Below are 21,559 nucleotides of genomic sequence, written 5' to 3' on the forward strand. Positions count from 1 at the left end.
TTTTTTAAATCTGTATATGCATAAAAAATATTTTATTTATGTTAATTAATTAAATCATTAATTTTTTCTATCTATTTTTATTATTTTATTTTATTTTTCACCAGAGGTCAGGCTACTGTGGCGTAAATGATTAACAAAGCATTTAGATTTAGCTTACTTTTGTGTAGTGTTATGTAGCTTGTGTCCTGTGTGTATGAGGTTTGTCCAGGAAATTCAAATTCCTGAACTTTTTTTAAAAAAATTTTATGTCTACCTTAGGAGCTATTAGGCCTTGTTGCCTTCACTGTACTCTCCTCTACTTTGTATACATCACTGCCAGCATTTCTTCCATCCTTTGAAACATTTCTGGAATGCTTCTTTTGAGATATTAAGCAGTTCTGCTGGCAATTTTTTTATTGAGTCAATGGACTCAAAACACTGGCCTTTCAACATCTATTTCAATTTGGGAAATAATAAAAAAAAAAGTCTGTTGGTGTGAGGTCAGGTGAGTAAGCAGTCTGTGGAATCGTTGTTTTATGTTGTGCCAAAAATTGACGGATTAATAATTATGCATGTGTGGGAACCGTCATGATGAAGCATCCATCAGTTTTCCCTCTAAGTATCGGGCCTTTTATTTCTGATGCTCTTACGAAGATATTGCATTACCTAAGATAATACTCTTTGTTGTTTTGTGTTTTGCCAAAAATTGATGGATTAGCAATGATGTGTGTGTGAGTGCATTATCATGATGAAGCATCCATTGGATATCAGTAGCATCGCATCCCTGATTGCCCTGCCTATCTTCGGATCATTGGTGAACAATTGCACATCACTTGTTAGACCCTTCCGAATGTCATTAATATATAGATTGAACAACAATGGCCCAAGGACTGAACCCTGAGGTACCCCACTGGTCACTTTAAATTTAGCAGATTCACACCCACTGTATACCACTTTTTGATATCTGTCTGTCAACCATCCTTTTATCCAACTTAAAGAGTTTATATTCCAATCCCATATTCTCTAGTTTATGCCACAGCCTTTCGTGTAGTAGCCAATTAAGTGCCTTAACAAAATCCAACGTTATTAACAGTGTATCCATTCCCTTTATCCAACTCAGCCATAACATTGTTAGAAAATATGAGCAAATTGCTAACACATGACCTTCCTTTAGTAAACCTATGCTGTTCCTTGCAAAGTATAGCTTGTCTGTGCATTTCTGTATGCTAGTTCTTACAACTTCTGTAAAATCTTCACTACCACACCAGAAATACTGACTACTGATAGGTGAGTAGTCAGATACATCAGTTTTTGCATCACCCTTGTACAATGGAACTATCATACATTCCTTCTATTCCTGTGGTATCATACCTGAGCTGAGACTCAAATTATACAAACATGTGAGCCAGTTCGGCTGAACATTCCTTTGGCATATGTGCTGATATTCTATCTGTTCCTGTTACCAAATTCTTATTCAGGCTATGCAACAGCTCTTCAACTTCATTCTCATGCACCTCTATCTCTTCATTCAATGTAGCAGCACTGTGCACCATGTTATATACATCTGGTTGATATATCTTAGAAAAGTGAACACTCATTAATTGAACAATCTCATTAGCGTCTGACACTAGAGTACACTCTGCAATCAGTAAAGTTATTTTTTCACATTCATTCTTTCTTTTGCATGTGGCATAAGGATAAAATTCCTTTGGATTGCCTTTAGTCTTGCATGGCCAACCACAATTCCCTGCCACAATACTTGTTACTTTTATATATTTCATAACTCCCCTCACAATATTCTTTCCACTCATCTTCTTCTTCTTATGGATTTCTTGCTTAATAAGGTTGCACACCCATTTCACTCCCATCCTATTTATTCTTTGAACTCTAGGGATACATTCAGATACTGTCTCATTTAAGTATGGAATGTATGGAATCTTTGAACTTTTGCAAAGATTCCATACATTGCTGACATCGTTCCCATTTGGTAACTAATATGATGGGACCAAAGACCGTATTATCCTAGGTTAATCATAATTCCCAGCTTTAGAGTTCAGAATGTAACCTGTTCTAATTGAAACATCAATATAATTAGATACTTCTCAAGAAAGCATGGCATGATCATTGTCACCAAATGGCAATAAAATAGTCATATTCTTAACAGAGAATCCTTCTGATGCTATGAATAAATCCAATGCTCTTTGACCTCGAGTTCCTTCTCTCACATACTGCTTGAGAAAGTTGTCTTGTAACAATTCAATAAAGTCCTCTTCACTCTTATCATGAGATTTCTCTTGTACTTAGTGTCTGGATAATTGAAACCATCCATAATGTCACTTGTTTAGTACTCATGAGGCTAAATTGGCAATGCATTTCATCATTCCCCTGCAATTGAGCCACCAAGTTCTAGCAACCCCCCCCCATCATATTTCATTCTGTTAGCCTCAAACTCATTGTTACATGGGAGATTTTTACCATCCATGTTTTCTTGTGTTTCTACCCTAACCGGACTTAAGTCATCTAATATCATTAGTAGTCCTTTCTTCTCTCATTCCTAAAAATAGTATACCCTTTACACTCAATTCCAGTTACAACATCTTATTCTGATGGCCAGGTTTCACTAACACCAACATATTCTGTAAAGCAATGAGCTCAACCCCTTTGTTTCTGATGATATTGGCATTTGTTTATAACATAAGAAATTGCCACCTGCCATTCTTATAATTAGATATGCAATCTATTTGGCCTTGTAGAACTTTCTCTTTTCTCTTTCCAGACATACTCAAAATGTCCAAACCCTAAGCATACATTTTTATCCCTTTGCATGCGCGCACGCGCTCACACACACACACACACACACACACACACACACACACACACACACACACACACACACACACACACACACCATTTCTTCCATGACAATCTAGTTTCCCTGACTCTCTGCATTAGGTATAATCCCAATAAGTAAATTTATTAGGTTCCTGATGCCAAATGAATTTAAGTGCAGGCTGTTCCTCTTATACAAGTCTTTTGTGTCATCAAACGTATACCACACATCTAAAAACTCCCATCATTTCTTCTACATGGCCCGTGCACTGAACCATTTGCTATCATTGCCCTCCTTCACTCAGTACTGTCATATCTGTGCAGCAAACCTACAATTTTTACTCATATTTCTTTCTCGCTTCTGCCAACAAACCTTTCATATCCTATTACATTATACTTTCGTATTATACTTGATAAGAAATTATTAGTATCTCATAATGCAAAATACAGAAATTGCTTGAATATTACTACTTGGAATGTAAGAGGATTGAATAAATGTGGGGAATTGGCTAATGTGATGAGAGAGATTGAATATTAGTATACTAGGAATAAGTGAAACTTTTTGGAATGGATCATCAGATTTTGAGTCGAAACTTCCAAATGGCAAGATATATAAAATATATACACCAGGTGGTGAAATATCAAGAAGAGGTGTAGCGTTTATTGTAGAGAAGAAAACTAATAAAAACATTATCCATATAATCAAAAAATCAGATAGAGTAATGGCAATTCTAGTGAAATCAAAACCTAGAGATATGCTGATCATTCAAATATATGCTCCTACAGAACAGAATGAGAAAACAGAAACAGATATCATGTATGATGAAATAGAATGGTGAATAAAGGAAGTCGGAGGCAAGAAAGATCAAGTTATTTGTGCTATGGGTGACTGAAAAGTAAAAGTTGGATCAGAGAGAACATCTACACATGTGGGTCCATTTGGACTAGGAATTCGGAATGAGAGAGGACAAAAGCTGATTGATTTCTGTGCACAGTCTCATCATAACTAACACTTATTTTGAGCAAAAACCAATAGCATGATACACAGGGAAAGTCCAGATGGAGGATACAAAAATCAATTAGACTATATTGTAGTCATTGTAGTCAGTTAACATTACTTCAAAAGGAATACGGAACTCAAAGGTGATGCCAAGTGCTGACTGGATCTGATCATAGACTGGTCTTAATGAAGATGAATATTCACCTGAAAACAATAAAATTTAAAAGAAGTCAACCCCTAAAATGAGATCTGCAAATGGTACAAAATCCAATAATAAAATCAAAATTTAATGAAAATATTTCGAAACTGCTGTCTGCACAGTTGCAAAATGAAAATGAACCCTCTCAGTGGAATAGACTACAAGCAGCTATCAAAACATCTGCTAAAAACCACATCAATAAACAAGAAGAAAGAAAGAAAAAAAAACCATGGAAAAGAGGAGCAAATGAAGAAGAAAGGTTAAGATATAAAACTTTGGATAAAAGATTGAAAGAAAACTGGATAAATAGGCAGTGCACTGAGATAGAAGAATTACAAAATAAGAACAAAACCAGAGAAGCATTCCTGAAAGTGAAAGAACTTAATGGAAAAACAAAATGTACACAGTCTAATAACATCAAGGACAAAGATGGAAACATACTCATTGATATGATAACTAAATACTTAAGGAAATGATAGCATACACTAGAAATATAAATTAAATCAACTTTAATATATACTTTCCGATATTTCGGCAAGTTGCCATCTTCATGGGAACTTAAGATAAAGACACGTGCACGCAAGTACTGCATAACAGCAAATGAGAAACGAAGCGAGGAAGCTATCGTTTTCCTAAAGTCCTGATGGTGCTCCCTGGCAGGCTATATTATGTGTTCTTGGCCTTTGGGCTGAAGTTCTTCTGATATATTATATTTATGGCTATTTTAAAATATATAGTTAAAATATATCCTATACGTTCTTTTAAAATGCCTATAGTCTCAGCAATTTCACGCACTTTGAACGCATCAGTCATCCAATACCGTACCATATCACGCACTTGATCAATGATATCTGGCATTGTTACACTTTTTGGACATCTTTCTCGAGAATCATTTCAATCAAGGCTGGTACGGCCACATTTAAACTCGGCAGCTCATTTCTTAATTGTCAAAAATGAAGGAGAAGAGTGCTCATAAACTTTTATGAACTTCGAATGAATTTCTTTTGGATTTAAACCTTCTTTTTACAAAGAATTTTATAACCACATGATACTCAATTTTATCCATTTCAAGGGATACAGACAACACTTTTGCTTCAGACAGCTGTATAAAACAAACTACTTGATAGAATGACTTGCAATTTCACATGGATGCTTATGACAGATGTACCAACTTAGAAAAAAAAAAAATTGCCGATAGTGTTGCCATCGATGGTTGAGGTTGAAAACGTTTCAGATCACCCTCGTATGCCTTATATACTTATTGTAAAATTATAAAACATTACATATGATATTGCACAATGTGGTTTTATTTACAATCATACACATACCGGCTACTGAATTAAAAACATTTATTTCAGGTATAGGCATATGACTGCCAATGCTGATCCTTTGCAATTCCATGCACATAGTTATTATTATTATGGGCTACTCCATGGAGTCCTTAGACTCATCAAAGGAGGCCTGCCTTAAACATCATGCCAAGCACTATCCAACATTAGTGCAACATCTATTTTACTTTCATTTGAACTCATTCACCACTCTCTCTCTCTCTCTCTTTAAGCAAAAAATCTATTCTAACACCCTTGCCTGCATATTAATCTTGCAAAAACCCTTCAGTAGTTTGTATGTCTCAATCATATCCATCCCTTTTCTGCCTGTCAACCAATTTCTGTAACCCACAAAGCTTCAACTTGTTCTCTTAAGGATCTTTCCATAGACTGCTATCATCTTGGCCACATGCCTCTGAATCTTCTCCACCTCTTCCTCATAACCAAGAAACCCAGGTGAACAGATCTGCATGCAGTAATCAAGATAAGTTCTTATCAAGGCTTGATAAAGAGGAATAATAACCTGCTTTTCTCTGCTCATCAAAGTATTCTTCAGTAATCAAGTAATCCGATCAACTGCTTTAGCAACTTTTCTTATGTGCCCTCTAAACCTTAACTCCTTATTCACTAACACTCCCAAATCACTCCCAAATCTCTGGCTTTATCAGTTTCCTGATAAAGTACAGTTCCATCAATGGGATATACAGCTGGTAATCTTTTCACTTCAAAATGCATAACCTTACACTTTGCCACATTAAACTGACATTTATTCTCCTTAGCCCAGTTTGCCAATCTATCTGAATCATCCTGCAAAATTTTGACATCATGTGTATTCACTATTGCTCCACCCAACTTTGCATCATTGGCAAATAACTGAACAGTTCCTCTCAGATCCTTTCTTATATCATTAATGAACAAATTAAATAGCAGTGGTCCAAGGACAGAACCCTGTGGCGTACCACTAGTCACAGGCCTTCTTTTGGACACTACTCCTGAATAAACTACTCTCTGATATCTCTCCATCAACCACTCTCCTATCCATCTCTCCAACCCTACATCCCCATGTGCTGCAGTTTACTGATTAGGATTCCGTGTGGCATCTTGCCACAGGCCTTTGCAAAGTCCAGCAGTATCACTGTAAACCCATTACCTTTATCCAACTCAGCTGTCACTGTATTATAAAACGTGAGCAAGTTACTGAGGCATAACCTACCCTTCACAAAATCATACAGTTTCCCATTTCCATCCATTCCTGTATTTTGATCTTGACCAACTTCTCCAAGACTTGGACAACAACTCCTGATATGCTGATTGTCGGTAATTTGCTACACCAGTCTTGGAGCCTCCTTTATGCAATGGAACTATTTTCCTCTCTTTCCATCCTCTCGGGACTCATCCACAGCTGAGACTTAGATTAAACAATATGGTCAAGGGCACTGACAATTCCCTCATCGCTTCATGTAAATCTCGAGCTGGTATACCATCCAATCCCACCGCAGTATTCACATTAAGTTCTGTAATATATGCCACTTCCATTTCATTTACTTCAGTTTCCACATAAGTCTTTGTCTCTCTCGTTACTGCAATATCTCCACCTGGATGATATACTCTTGCAAAGTGTTCGCTTAATTCCACTATTTTAACTGATTCAGTTACCTCCTTATCATCATTTATTAAAATCATTCTGCCATAAACAGTCTTCCTATTACTTGCAACATATTGAAAGAATTGTTCAGGATTATTTTTGGCTTGCACTGCTAATTTCCTTTCATACTTTGCTTTTGCCTTTTTTTACCACACTGGTTACCTTTCTGGACTGTGCTCTGTACTGCTCATATGCCTACTAGTTACCTTTGAATTTTCTCCACAACTTTTTCTTTTTTTGTAGCTTCAGCTTAATGGTGATATTCATCCATTTAACTCCCACTTTATTTACTCTCCTGACTCTAGGTATGCAGTCTGCCATTACTTGCCTCAAATGCTTCTTTACCACTTCCCATGAAACCAACTTCTTTACCAACATCCAGCACTTGCAGTTTCCATGGCACTGATCCAAGCAATCTCCTAATCTTGTCATACTTACCAGCCCTGTAATTCCACATATACCCCCCCCCCCCCTCTTAACTGAACATTCCACACATTTAGTTACCTCCCAGGTCAAGACCATATGATTACTCTCACAAGTTGGTGGCATTGTGGTCATATTGTATACAGACAAAATCTTTGATGCAATTACTAGTTCTAGCACTCTCAAACCCTTAGTATATTTCATCACATGCTGCCTTACGTAATTATTCCTTAGTAACTGCAGATGCTGTCAGCCATACAGACTACGATACATGTTGGAGAAGAATCTGTTTTAAGCATTCAGCAAGAAGAAGCGCAAGCTCCGTAAATAGCATTAATATTCTTTGTTGTAGCTTCACTTTGTGATTATGCTGATGCACTGATGGTGACCAGTTAGTTTCTTTCTAGTCAAAATATTTGCAGTAATAAAATTACTATATTCTTGTGAATACATTGTCTAATAAACGTTATTATGACACAAGTTCCATTAAAAATTCAGTTTTAATGAATAAAAAGTCTATGAGTCAAATCTGGTTAATTATTCAAGTTAACTAATCATTCTTTTTCTTAATGAGGAGAGTGTTATTAGAACTCTCAATCTTTGAAATAAACAGTAACCGATTTTTTGGATATCATAACAAACTGATGTTTCTGTCCAAGTTTGAAAATTACTAATGAGTGATTTTCAAACTTGGGTGAAAATGGGGTGAAAACATTTTGCTAAAAGCTGGTGTATGAGGAAGAGGTACTAGATCTGTTGCACAAAATGCATAACAATTCATCAACAGGTACTGATGGGATATCAGTGAAATGCTGAAGTATTCAAATGAACTGGCAGTTCCTTTATCTAGGCTATATAATTTGAGCCTCAGAATAGGGGACATTCCATAGGTGTGGAAAGAATGTATGATAATCCTATTGCCCAATGGGTGGTGCAAAGAGTTTTCATTAACTTTTTAAAAGTTAATGAAAACTTGTATACAGAAATGTAGAGAGAGAGAGAGAGAGAGAGATATAACTAAGAGTTACAATTTCTGAAAGGGTCATAAAGGATACCAATAGATGGAATTTTACAATTTATGGAGGGCAAGGAGAGAACATCATGCAAGTTGTGAAAGAATGCAATGAAAATGGGGTGAAAACTAGATTTTCTCTCAAAGTGTGTGTGTGTGGGGGGGGGATGATTGGAATGCCTTTGGATGTTGTGAGTGAAAGTGAATGTGACATCCCTCAATGAGTCCCTGGAGATCTCTTTTAATATTAATAATAATAATAACATCCAGGTAAATTATATCTCATTTATTAATGTTAGTGTCAATTTGCAAACTGGATAGAGTACTCGAATGGTGGCAGACAGTGTTACAGAAGTGCTGAAGAGTGGCTGACTACCTTTTTTAAAATTTTATATTACCCCAGCATACTCTCTCTCAGGGGAAGGCAATTTGGGAGAAATTATATTTCATTCAAAGCCAAATAATTATAAAGGGTTTTTTTTTTAAGCGTTTTGAGTTATAATAAATCACAAACACAAAAACTTAAATATATTTGTAGTTATACAAATCCAATATACACACAGTAGAAACAAAATTATGAATTTTAAATTTTCAGTAATAATACTAGAAAATTAATAAGATGAATGAAATTAGCAGAGTTTGAACCATGGATGGAATTAATCTTATTGATTTTTTAGTTAAGTTAAGTTTAGTTTCGGGGTGCTTAAGGGTCAAAGCTGTATAACTGAGAGGAGACCTCCACATAGCCTTTAAAGGAATGCGGAGAACCGACCAGGGCTTCTGACCTAATGTCCAATCCTCACCTTCTCGTGGTGCACCCTGTTGGATATCTACTTGGATACTGAACGGACGAGGATGGGCTGGCAATTTGGGATTTAGCCAACCAAATTGTATTCTTATTGGTTATACCAAAATATAGAATGATGGTACAACATGACAAAATTTCATGCCGGCTGGGGCGTCGCCCTGTTAAACAAGGCCCCTGTTGTTTTCGCCAGGGAACCAGGGCGAACAGCGAAAAGTCAGCTACTGGAACAAATCTGAAAATAAACCCCAACTCAACATCACCAGAGTTAAAGATCGGTACTATCAACGTACGAAGCCTGAATGGCAAAGAAATGGAGCTAGCTGTGGAATTAGATAAGTACCAGATCGACATAATAGGGGTGACTGAACCAAAAAAGACCAAAACTGGTGAGATCTTTCTGAGCAATAAATACAAAATGTTATATTCAGGCAATGACAATCAAGGAAAAGAAGGAGTAGCCATAGTATTCAACACAAAATACGAGGCTAATCTTCTTGAATGGCAGTCAGTCTCAAGTAGAGTAATGTGGACAAATATGAGAATGGGGAACTGGACAATGACACTTATTTGTGCCTATGGTCCCACAGAAGGTTCTACTAAGGTAGAAGTGGAGGAATTTTTTGAGGCTTTAGAAAAAGCAACTGACACAATGAAAAAGGAAAAGTTGATCCTTGTTGAGGATCTAAATAGCAGAGTAGGAAATGATTGTCAGACATACAAAAATATTTTGGGAAAATTTGGAGAAAAGAGCAAAGCTAATAATAATGGCAAATGTCTGTTGGATTTCTGCTCAAGACATGGACTGGTTATTACTAACACCATGTTCCAACATAAAAATGTGCACAAATTCACATGGAGAGAAGAGGCTAGGAATAAGAAAAGTCTCATTGACTATGTTATTGTTGATAGTGATGTTTTCTCCCTGGTGCAGGACACCAGAGTGTACAGAGGATTTGAAATTGGAAGTGATCACTATTTAGTCTTGAGCAGGATAAAATTTAATTTCATATTGAAAAGAATAACATGTAAGAAAGTTTTAAAGCGAATAAAAGTTGAGCAGCTCTCAGATGTGAGCTGTAGACTAAAATACACAAAGATTATTGAAAGAAAAATGAAAGAGTTTGAGAACAGGAATCAAACCTTGGAGATTCATTGGCAAACTCTGAAGAAAACATTGATTGATTCTGCCAGAGAGGCATGTGGTGAGGTTGTTTGTAAGGATAAAAAAAATCAGAACTCCCTGGTGGACACAGGAGGTTAAAGAGGCAGTGAAGGAAAAGAAGAAAGCATACCAAAAGTTCCTGTCAAATAAGTCAGCTTGTGCTCTTAGAGAATAAAGAGACAAATGCAAGAATGCTAAACACTGTATAAAACTAGCTAAACAAAAGTCATGGGAGGACTTTGGCAAGAATATAGAAAATAAATATAAAGAAGGTGACAAAATATTCTGGAGGTTGTTGAAGAAGCTTAAGAATGGAGGAAAGAGTGCTATAAAAGGAATTAGAGATGATAAAGGTGACATGAAAATGGGAGAAAAAGATATCCTTGAAGTATGGAGTAATTACTTTGAAAAACTGCTAAATGAAACAAGTAGTGATGACAGCACAGTGGTAAAAAACACTGACCAGGCATGCAGTCAGGAATACATATCCATACTTGAAGTAGAAGAAGCCATCAAAGGCTTGAAATGTGGAAAGGCAGCAGGAGTAGATGATATTCGACCAGAAATGCTGAAGTATGGTGGTATAAGAGTCTTACAGTGGCTGCACTGCATAGTTCAGAAAGCCTGGACACAGGGATGAATTCCCGATGATTGGAGTAGAGCTCTCATAGTACCCATATATAAAAAGGGAAATAAAACTGCATGTGAGAATTACAGAGGTATTTCCCCACTGAGTGTTCCTGGCAAGATCTATGCAAGTATACTTGAGAAACGGTTGAGAAGAATTGTGGAAGAAAAGCTTGGTGAAGAACAAGCTGGATTCAGGCCAAATAGAGGCTGTCAGGATCAGATCTTCACTTTACGACAAATAGTCGAGAAAGCATGGGAATATAACAAAGATCTGTATTTAAGTTTTGTCGATCTGGAAAAGGCATATGACAAGGTGCCAAGAGAGAAGCTATTCAATACGCTGCAGTTATATGGTGTCAATGGGACATTATATCAAGCAATACTTAGTCTTTATTTGAGTTGTAAGTCAGCAGTTAGAATTGAAGGAAGTACAGGAAGATGGTTTAATGTTAAATCTGGTGTGAGACAAGGATGTACATTATCCCCTCTGTTATTCATTACCTATATGGATCGCATTATGAAGGAAAGTGGTATTAAACATGATATCGAAATTGGAGATGTTAATGTCAGCTCTTTGCTCTATGCGGATGATGTTATACTTCTAAATAAATCCGCTACAAGTCTGCAAGATTCTCTGACTAAATTGAATAGCTCTTGTAATAGATATGGTATGAAGGTCAGCAATAAAAAGACAAAGACAATGAAAATAGGCAGAATCATTGAAAATGTCAACTGTGTTGTGAATGGAGAACCTGTGGAACAAGTAAAACATTTCAGCTATTTAGGCACGATTTTTACTGAAGATGGTAAATTAAATATAGAAATAGACAACAGAATCAGCAAAGCTGGTATGGTGGGAAGTCAATTGAATAAATTCATATGGAATAAGAGAGAAATTAGTCGGAACACTAAATTAGCTGTATACAAGACAGTGTTCAAACCAGTTTTAACTTATGGATCTGAGAGCTGGGTCAGAAGTAAAACACTTGACCAAAGACTAGAGACTTCAGATATGAGAGTCCTGAGAAAGATTATAGGCGTGAACAGGTGGCATCAATGGCAGTATCATATTAAAAACGAGGATATTAGGAAAGAACTTGACATTGTCAGCATCCAGGAATGCGTTAGCAGAGCTAATCTCAGGTGGTATGGTCACTTAAACAGAATGGGCGAGGAAAGATTAGCAAAACAAGTGTTCTCTGCCAGGAAAACGACCGAGAGGAAGACTAAGATATAGGTGGATTGATACGGTACAAAGTGCTTTAGACGATAGAAATATAAGAGCTGATAATATTGGAGTGTTGACAAGTAACAGACTGATTTGGAGGAAAATTGTAGATAGGAAATTAATAATGATTTTTTTCATGTAGTACTATCATATCCTGTACACCCCTTGAGGGTACATGGCAGGAATTTGATGATGATGATGATGATGGTGATTTTTTAGTTATTGAAAAAATTAATTATAGAATAGACTTGCACTTATACTACACTTTGAGAAATGCTGCCTAGTGAATATAATTTTGTAAATTTCAAATTCAATTTTAAGCAGATTTCAAAATAAAAGCAAAGTATATTATTTGGCATATTTGGTTAATAAATGCAATGGCTTGGCTTTCAAGGTATAACAAAAGAGCTTTCCCAAACACACACAAATGTAATTAAAAAAAATAATAATAAAAAGGGAAAAATAATTAACTTACTAAATGGTGATCTGCATGAGCATGAGATACAAATATGCAATTCATTTTTCTTAACAAGTTTCTGACTTCTTCAGGACCATACATTCGATACAACTGTCCATATGTACCTTCTCCACAATCAAGCAGTATACTTGAAGTAGAACTAAAATAAAAATGAATAATTAGGAATATTACTTGCTCTGAAGAAGTGATACTCTTCTGAATTTTAAGTCTATCTTTCTAATAAATAAACCAATAGAAACAGGAGGTACATTTGACTTTCACTATAGTAAAAAACATTATACTTGGCAACTGCTGACTAACGTCTGACAGGCACAACACTATTGTAAAGAACATTATAGAACACTATTTCTGTATTTTCTATGAGTTTTCTATAGTGATAGCTGAGTGTAGCAATGCAGAAAGTTTCCTAATTAAATCATATACACCTTGAAAAAAGAAATTCTAAAAATAAAAAAAAAATCCATAGGTAAGATCATATTGCAAATTAAAATCACTCTAAGACACATTTTAGAAAACCAGTTCTGCTAATTTGTCAAACTCCCATTCTGATTCAATGACCTCATCACCTCAGATAAGCACTACTTACACATCAGTGGTTTACACTCTTTATAATAATATAATAAAATTAGTTTAATCCTTTATCTAAGTGTGAGCAAACAAAGTTTGCGCCTGAAAGTATCTTCAGGACTGGGTTAAGGTGGTACAACACCAGGGCAACTCGTTGCAAAGGTGGAGCAAGCTACCAACACTCCTATCTCAGTATCTCCTATAATGCAAAACACATCTCCTTGCGGATATGTCTAATGTTATGCATTAAGGGAAGGGCCACTACCCAGACTAGTTTCGACCTTTATTGAGGTCTCTTCAGTGGGAGCCAGGCCCAAGCAGAGATACCAGGCAGAAGCATTAGCAGGTCATCTCTACCTATAGGAATTGCCAAATGGTGTGCCACATTTTTTTTTATGATAACTAATATTTAAGGAATTGACAGCGTATACTAGAAATATAAATTAAATAAACTTTAATATATACTTTCCGATATTTCGGCAAACGTCACGTTGCCATCTTCTTGGGAACTTAATACAAAGACACGTGCACACAAGTACTACATAACAGCAAATGAGAACTGAAGCTAGGAAGCTAACGATTTCCTAAAGTCCTGATGGTGCCCCCCTGGCGGGCTATATTGGTGGTTCTTGGCCTTTGGGCTGAAGTTCTTCTGATAATCGTTTCCCAAATTTGGGGAAGTCTCATGCATCCAAATTTGTTGAGGTTTGGCATGTTCCTAAGGGCTGAGGCTGATTCCATGAATAGTCTTTCATACTTGAACTTGCTGCGGTGTATGACTGTGGCTTTCTTCCATCTTATTCTGTGGCGAGTATCCAGAGCGTGGTCTGCAAGCCCAGAGTGGCTGTACTGGTGAAATCGGATGTAATCCTTATGTTCTGAGATTCTGATATTTGCTGTCCTGTCTGTTTGGCCAAAGTAAGACAATTTACAGCTGCAAGGGACCTGGTATACACCAGGTAGGTCTAGGGGAAGTGGTTGGTCTTTAGTGGAGCAGATAAGGGATGCCAATTTTCTATGTGGTCTATAACAAGTGGTTAAGTCGTGTTTTCTTAAGATTTTGTTGATTTTTTCCGAGGTGCCTCGGATGTAGGGAATGGTGATGGATTTAGAGTAATCTTTTTTGTGAAGGGGAGGGGGGGGGGTTGTGGATAACTGGGTTAAGTATTTTCTGGATTTTTTTTTTTGGGGGGGGGGGTAGCCATTGGCTGAGAAAGTGTCATGGATGTGATTTAGTTCAGTGGTTAGGGCTTGATCATTTGAACAGATTATTTTTGCCCTGTTGAATAGTGTCTTAATAACTCCATATTGTTGTGAGGGGGAGGGGGGGTGATGGCATGTTGGTGAATGTATCTGCCTGTATGGGTGGGTTTTCTATAAACTGAGAAAACCAAGGTTCCATCAGGTTGGCGGGTGACTAATGTGTCTAGGAAGGGGAGGTTATTGTTTTTCTCTTTTTCCAGGGTGAACTTGATTCTAGTGTGTTGGTTGTTTAAGTGTGTTAGGAAGGAGAGGAGTGAATCTGGGCCATGTGGCCAAATAGCAACCTTTTTTTTAATAAATTACTTTGGATTTAGAGAAAGATGTTGAAAGTTTATTTTTCACTTGGTTAGAGTATAATAAAATTAGTTTAATCCTTTATCCAAGTGTGAGCAAACAAAGTTTGCGCCTGAAAGTATCTTCAGGACTGGGTTAAGGTGGTACAACACTAGGGCAACTCGTTGCAAAGGTGGAGCAAACTACCAACACTCCTATCTCAGTATCTCCTATAATGCAAAACACATCTCCTTGCGGATATGTTTAATGTTATGCATTAAGGGAAGAGCCACTAGCCAGACTAGTTTCGACCTTTATTGAGGTCTCTTCAGTGGGAGCCAGGCCCAAGCAGAGATACCAGGCAGAAGCATCAGCAGGACATAGCAGTCAATGCTTCTGCCTGGTATCTCTGCTTGGGCCTGTTGGTATCTTGCTCCACCTTTGCAATGAGTTGCCCTGGTGTTGTACCACCTTAACCCAGTCCTGAAGATACTTTCAGGCGCAAACTTTGTTTGCTCACACTTGGATAAAGGATTAAACTAATTTTATTATACTCTAACCAAGTGAAAAATAAACTTTCAACGGTTTACACTCTTTAGTCAACTGCTTTGTTTTTCAAACCTGTCTTTAAATACAAACATACCATTTGAATTCACTTTACTACTAGAATGATACTTTGGTTGACTAACTCTAAACAAATTTTTTAATTAGTTTTGCAACTTCTATTACCAATGCCTACAGTAAGCAAAAGATGAAACTCTTGAGTTATAATACCATATATTATTAAATGGATATTTATTATTCTTTTTGTTTTAATAATCTTGATTGCCAATTTTAAGTATTCAAGGCTCTTTTCATTATTATGATTCATGCAGTGATCGAGAGTTTACTTACAAAAAAAGTACAAACATTTCAAGCATGAGAAAAAAACAGTTTGAAGCAAATGTTTTTCATTCTCCCATTTTGGTCAGTTCAGTTAAAAGTACTAATAAGAGGGGGATATATGTACTTTAGTAGAGATGTATCTTTTAAGTAATAACAGAAGCAAGATAAACTCATGCCAAGGTTTTTTTTTTTTTTTTTTTTTTTTTTTTTTTTTTGTAAATTCTGAATCATTTTTAAATCAACTAACACATTTTTATTTTCCTATAGGAAGTATGCAAGGCAGTTCAGCCCTAACTTTTTGGAGACTGAGGGTGAAGTTCAATCTCCACTGGTAGCCATCAGTGATAGCTGACCCAACACTATCACTAAACAGCATCTGATGAAGAAAAGATAGACAGTGGAACTAACTCATGATCCCTACAGTCAATTTTCTTGAGTTTACAGGATGAAAAACCAGGAGAAAAAAACATTTCTTGCTCTACTTAGTATAAATTAATATATAATCTTCTTCTTCTGTAGGTTTTCCCACTTAAGTAGGGTGGCTGTTTGTGGTGAGTCTCCTCCACAACTTCCTGTCTTGGGCTGTAGCCACATCCAAGTTCTTCATCCTCAAGTCCTCCTCCACCATCTCCCTCCATCTCTTCTTTGGCCGTCCATGCTTCTTCCTCCCCTGTACATCAATCTGCATGACCTTTCTTTCTACATACTCTTCCTCCCTCCTCATCACATGACCAAACCATTTCAACCTTGCCTCCTGTATCTTTGCCCCTAAGTTCGTAACTTTCTCAGATGATCCTTTCTAGTCACACCTCACATCCACCTAAGTATTCTCATCTCCGCTACCTCCATCCTGTTGATGCTCCTAAGGGTCACAGTTTCCATAGCATACGTCATAGCTGGTCTCACTACTGTCCTGTAGATTTTGCCTTTTATAAATTAATTTATAATAAACAGCAAAAAAAAAAAAAGAAGTTTTTGAAAATATTTTTGAAGACAAGAATACGCCACAAAAAAGAGAGGGATAGAATTACAGATATCACTAGAGTAGAAGATATCAATTTAGTATTTACAATACTTAGAGATATGCTCTAGTCATCTCTCTAATGGTGGGCCATATTAGCAGATAACAGATGGACAAAATTAAGCACTGAGGTGGATACATAAGAAGGACAGGTCACCAAAAGATGACAGAAAGATGATCTACAAAGTTTGACATGAGATGATGGATATTAGCTAATGGCAGAAACAACTGGACTCATGTCTGCGGTCTCTAGTCTTTCATCAAGTATTTTATTTCTAATCCAGCTCTCAGATCCGTAAGTTAAAATTGGCTTCAACACTCTCTGGTATACAGCTAATTTAGTGTTTTGACTAATTTCTCTCTTATTCCATATAAATGTATTCATTTGACTTGCCACCATACCAGCTTTTTTGATTCTTTTTTTTTTCCATATTTAATTTACCATCTTCACTAAAAACCGTGCCTAAGTAGTTGAAATGTTTTACTTGTTCTATAGGTTCTCTTCACAATGCAGTTGATATTTTCAATGCTTCTGCCTATTTTCATTGTCTTTGTTTTGTTACTGCTGGCATTCATACCATATCTATTACAACAGTTATTCAATTTAGTCAGGGAATCTTGCAGACTTGTAGCGGATTTATTTAGAAGTATACCATCATCCGCATAAAGCAAAGAGCTGACATTAACATCCCCAATTTTGATATCATGTTTAATACCACTTTCCTTCATAATGTGATCCATATAGATAATGAATAACAGAGGGGATAATGTACATCCTTGTCTCACACCAGATTTAACATTAAACCATCTTCCTGTACTTCCTTCAATTCTAACTGCTGACTTACAACTAAAATAAAGACTAAGTATCGCTTGATATAATGCCCCATTGACACCATATAACTGTAGCGTATTGAATAGCTTCTCTCTTTTCACCTTGTCATATGCCTTTTCCAGATCTACAAAACTTAAATGCAGATCTTTGTGATGATGAAAGTTTATTTTTCACTTGGTTAGACTATAATAAATTTAGTTTAATCCTTTATCCAAGTGTGAGCAAACAAAGTAAGTGCCTGAAAATATCTTCAGGACTGGGGTAAGGTAGTACAACACCAGGCAACTCGTAGCAGGAGCAAGCTAACATCACTCCTATCCCAGTATATCCCATAATGCAAAGTACATCTCCTTGTGGACATGTGTACTGCTATGCATTAAGGGAAGGGCCACTACCTAGACCAGTTTCAACCTTTATTGAGGTCTTGTCAGTGAGAGGCAGACCCAAACGTGGAGATACTAAAGCAGAAAAATAAACTTTCAACATCTTTCTCTAAATCCAGAGTAATTCAATAATAAGGTGGTACACCTGTTGGCAACTCCTACAGGTAAATATGACCTCTCCTATTGTTTCTGCCTTAGTATCCCCACGTTTGGGTCTGCCTCCCACTGACGAGACTTCAATAAAGGTTGACACCGGTCTGGGTAGTGGCTCTTCTCTTAATGCATAGCAGTACACATGTCAGAGATGTGCTTTGCATTATGGGAGATACTGAGACAAGGAGTGATGAGAGCTTGGTCCACCTTTGCTCAGAGTTGCCTGGTGTTGCACTACCTTACCTCAGTCCTGAAGATATTTTCAGGCACAAACTTTGTTTGCTTACACTTGGATAAAGGATTAAACTAAATTTATTATAGTCTAACCAAGTGAAAAATAAACTTTCAATTATGCTGTTATCTTTCCGTAATTTCTTAAGGACACTGAGTTGGCAAAATGATAGATTTGTTTTAGGAGGCAAAAATCTGCAAGGAATGCTTTTGATGTCAAGCCTAATGTTCTTAGCTACTTCCAGAGCTAAGTTACAGATACTGGATTCAATGTTGAACAATTAGGTCTAGTGTCAGTACTTGCTTCAGAGAAATGGCAAAATTATGGCTGAGACTTAGGGAGCTGATTGTACCTTTATTAAACCATTTTGATGACAAATTATCTACTGTGTGAAGATGTTGAACTAGAGGAATGGATTTAGAATTCAAAAGACTGTTGTACTTTTTTTGTTTTTCTTTTTTTTTTAAGAATTCTTTCTCAGAGTGACACCAGAAATATTAAAGAGAATGGTACAAAATTCAATATTCAGATAGCTGAGAACTCTGAATGCAGGAAGCTGATGGATGCACACTGGTAATATTTCTGTATTCTGACATCTTTTAAGAAAAAAAAGCTGGTTTCTAGACAATCAAAGTTTCAACTTACTATAATGTTTTGCCTTGCACAGTACATTTTCACCACAAATAATCATAATCCGTGTGCAAAGGCTTAAGTGACAGGTGAAACTCATGTCAGAGGCATAATAGAGTTAAAGAGCATTGAAAAAGAATTAAAATAATATTTAATTCTTCCAATATTTTGTCTGTCAATGAGATATTCAGGGAGTACATATGCAGGCAACACAAAAATCATCATCATCATCATCATCATCAAATTCCTGCCATGTACCCTCAAGGGGTGTACAGGATATGACAGTACTACATGAAAAAATTACATCATTACTAACTTCCTATCTACAATTTTCCTCCAAATCAGTCTGTTACTTGTCAAGACTCCAACATTATCAGATCTTATATTTCTATCGTCTAAGGCACTTTGTACCGTATCAATCCACCTATATCTTGGTCTTCCTCTGGGTCGTTTTCCTGCCAACCTGGCAGAGAACACTTGTTTTGCTAATCTTTCCTCTCCCATTCTATTTAAGTGACCATATCATCTGATATTAGCTCTGCTAACGCATTCCTGGATGCTGACAATGTCAAGTTCTTTCCTAATATCCTCATTTTTAATATGATATTGCCATTGATGCCATCTGTTCACGCCTCTAATCTTTCTCAGAACTCTCATATCTGCGGTCTCTAGTCTTTGGTCAAGTGTTTTACTTCTGACCCAGCTCTCAGATCCATAAGTTAAAATTGGTTTGAACACAGTCTTGTATACAGCTAATTTAGTGTTCCGACTAATTTCTTTCTTATTCCATATGAATTTATTCAATTGACTTCCCACCATACCAGCTTTGCTGATTCTGTTGTCTATTTCTATATTTAGTTTACCATCTTCAGTAAAAATTGTGCCTAAGTAGCTGAAATGTTTTACATGTTCCACAGGTTCTCCATTCACAACACAGTTGACATTTTCAATGATTCTGCCTATTTTCATTGTCTTTGTCTTTTTATTGCTCACCTTCATACCATATCTATTACAAAAGCTATTCAATTTAGTCAGAGAATCTTGCAGACTTGTAGCGGATTTATTTAGAAGTATAACATCATCCGCATAAAGCAAAGAGCTGACATTAACATCTCCAATTTTGATATCAGGTTTAATACCACATTCCTTCATAATGTGATCCATATAGATAATGAATAACAGAGGGGATAATGTACATCCTTGTCTCACACCAGATTTAACATTAAACCATCTTCCTGTACTTCCTTCAATTCTAACTGCTGACTCACAACTCAAATAAAGACTAAGTATTGCTTGATATAATGCCCCATTGACACCATATAACTGCAGCGTATTGAATAGCTTCTCTCTTGGCACCTTGTCATATGCCTTTTCCAAATCGACAAAACTTAAATACAGATCTTTGTTATATTCCCATGTTTTCTCGACTATTTGTCGTAAAGTGAAGATCTGATCCTGACAGCCTCTATTTGGCCTGAATCCAGCTTGTTCTTCACCAAGCTTTTCTTCCACAATTCTTCTCAACCGTTTCTCAAGTATACTTGCATAGATCTTGCCAGGAACACTCAGTAGGGAGATACCTCTGTAATTCTCACATTCAGTTTTATTTCCCTTTTTATATATGGGTACTATGAGAGCTCTACTCCAATCATCGGGAATTCGTCCCTCTGTCCAGGCTTTCTGAACTATGCAGTGCAGCCACTGTAAGACTCTTATACCACCATACTTCAGCATTTCTGGTCGAATATCATCTACTCCTGCTGCCTTTCCACATTTCAAGCCTTTGATGGCTTTTTCTACTTCAAGTATGGATATGTATTCCTGACTGCATGCCTGGTCAGTGTTTTTTATCACTGTGCTGTCATCACTGCTTGTTTCATTTAGCAGTTTTTCAAAGTAATTACTCCATACTTCAAGGATATCTTTTTCTCCTGTTTTCATGTTACCTTTATCATCTCTAATTCCTTTTACAGCACTCTTTCCTCCATTCCTAAGCTTCTTCAACAACCTCCAGAATATTTTGCCACCTTCTTGATATTTATTTTCTATATTCTTGCCAAAGTCCTCCCATGACTTTTGTTTAGCTAGTTTTACACACTGTTTAGCTTTCTTACATTTGTCTCTGTATTCTGTAAGAGTAAAAGCTGACTTATTTGCCAGGAACTTTTGATATGCTTTCTTCTTTTCCTTCACTGCCTCTTTAACTTCCTGTGTCCACCAGGGAGTTCTGATTATTTTATCTTTGCACACAACCTCACCACATGCCTATCTGGCAGAATCAATCAATGTTTTCTTCAGAGTTTGCCACTGAATCTCCAAGGTTTGATTTTTGTTCACAAACGCCTTCATTTTTTCTTGAATAATGTTTGTGTATTTTAGTCTACAGTTCATATCTGAGAGCTGCTCAATTTTTATTCGCTTTAAAAGTTTCTTACATGTTATTCTTTTCAATATGAAATTCAATTTTATCTTGCTCAAGACTAAATAGTGATCATTTCCAATTTCAAATCCTCTGTACACTCTGGTGTCCTGCACCAGGGAGAAAACATCACTATCAACAATAACATAGTCAATGAGACTTTTCTTATTCCTAGCCTCT

The 21,559-nt window shown here is 36.5% G+C and overlaps 1 protein-coding gene across 2 annotated transcripts in view; it reads right to left on the minus strand.

Moving 5' to 3' along the window:
- Positions 1-21,559, minus strand: part of RNaseZ (ribonuclease Z) — a 336,200-nt gene that overhangs the window by 76,001 nt on the left and 238,640 nt on the right. For both annotated transcript variants that reach the window (XM_090407253.1, XM_090407252.1), the window contains one exon: positions 12,719-12,860. In XM_090407253.1, coding sequence (XP_090263379.1) covers positions 12,719-12,860 — 142 coding nt within the window. The remainder of the gene's footprint in view (positions 1-12,718; positions 12,861-21,559) is intronic.

This window comes from Typopeltis vanoorti, chromosome 17 (genome assembly GCF_054136105.1).
Source record: "Typopeltis vanoorti isolate ZY-2024b chromosome 17, IOZ_Tvanoo_1.0, whole genome shotgun sequence".
NCBI classification, from domain to species: Eukaryota; Metazoa; Arthropoda; class Arachnida; order Uropygi; family Thelyphonidae; genus Typopeltis; species Typopeltis vanoorti.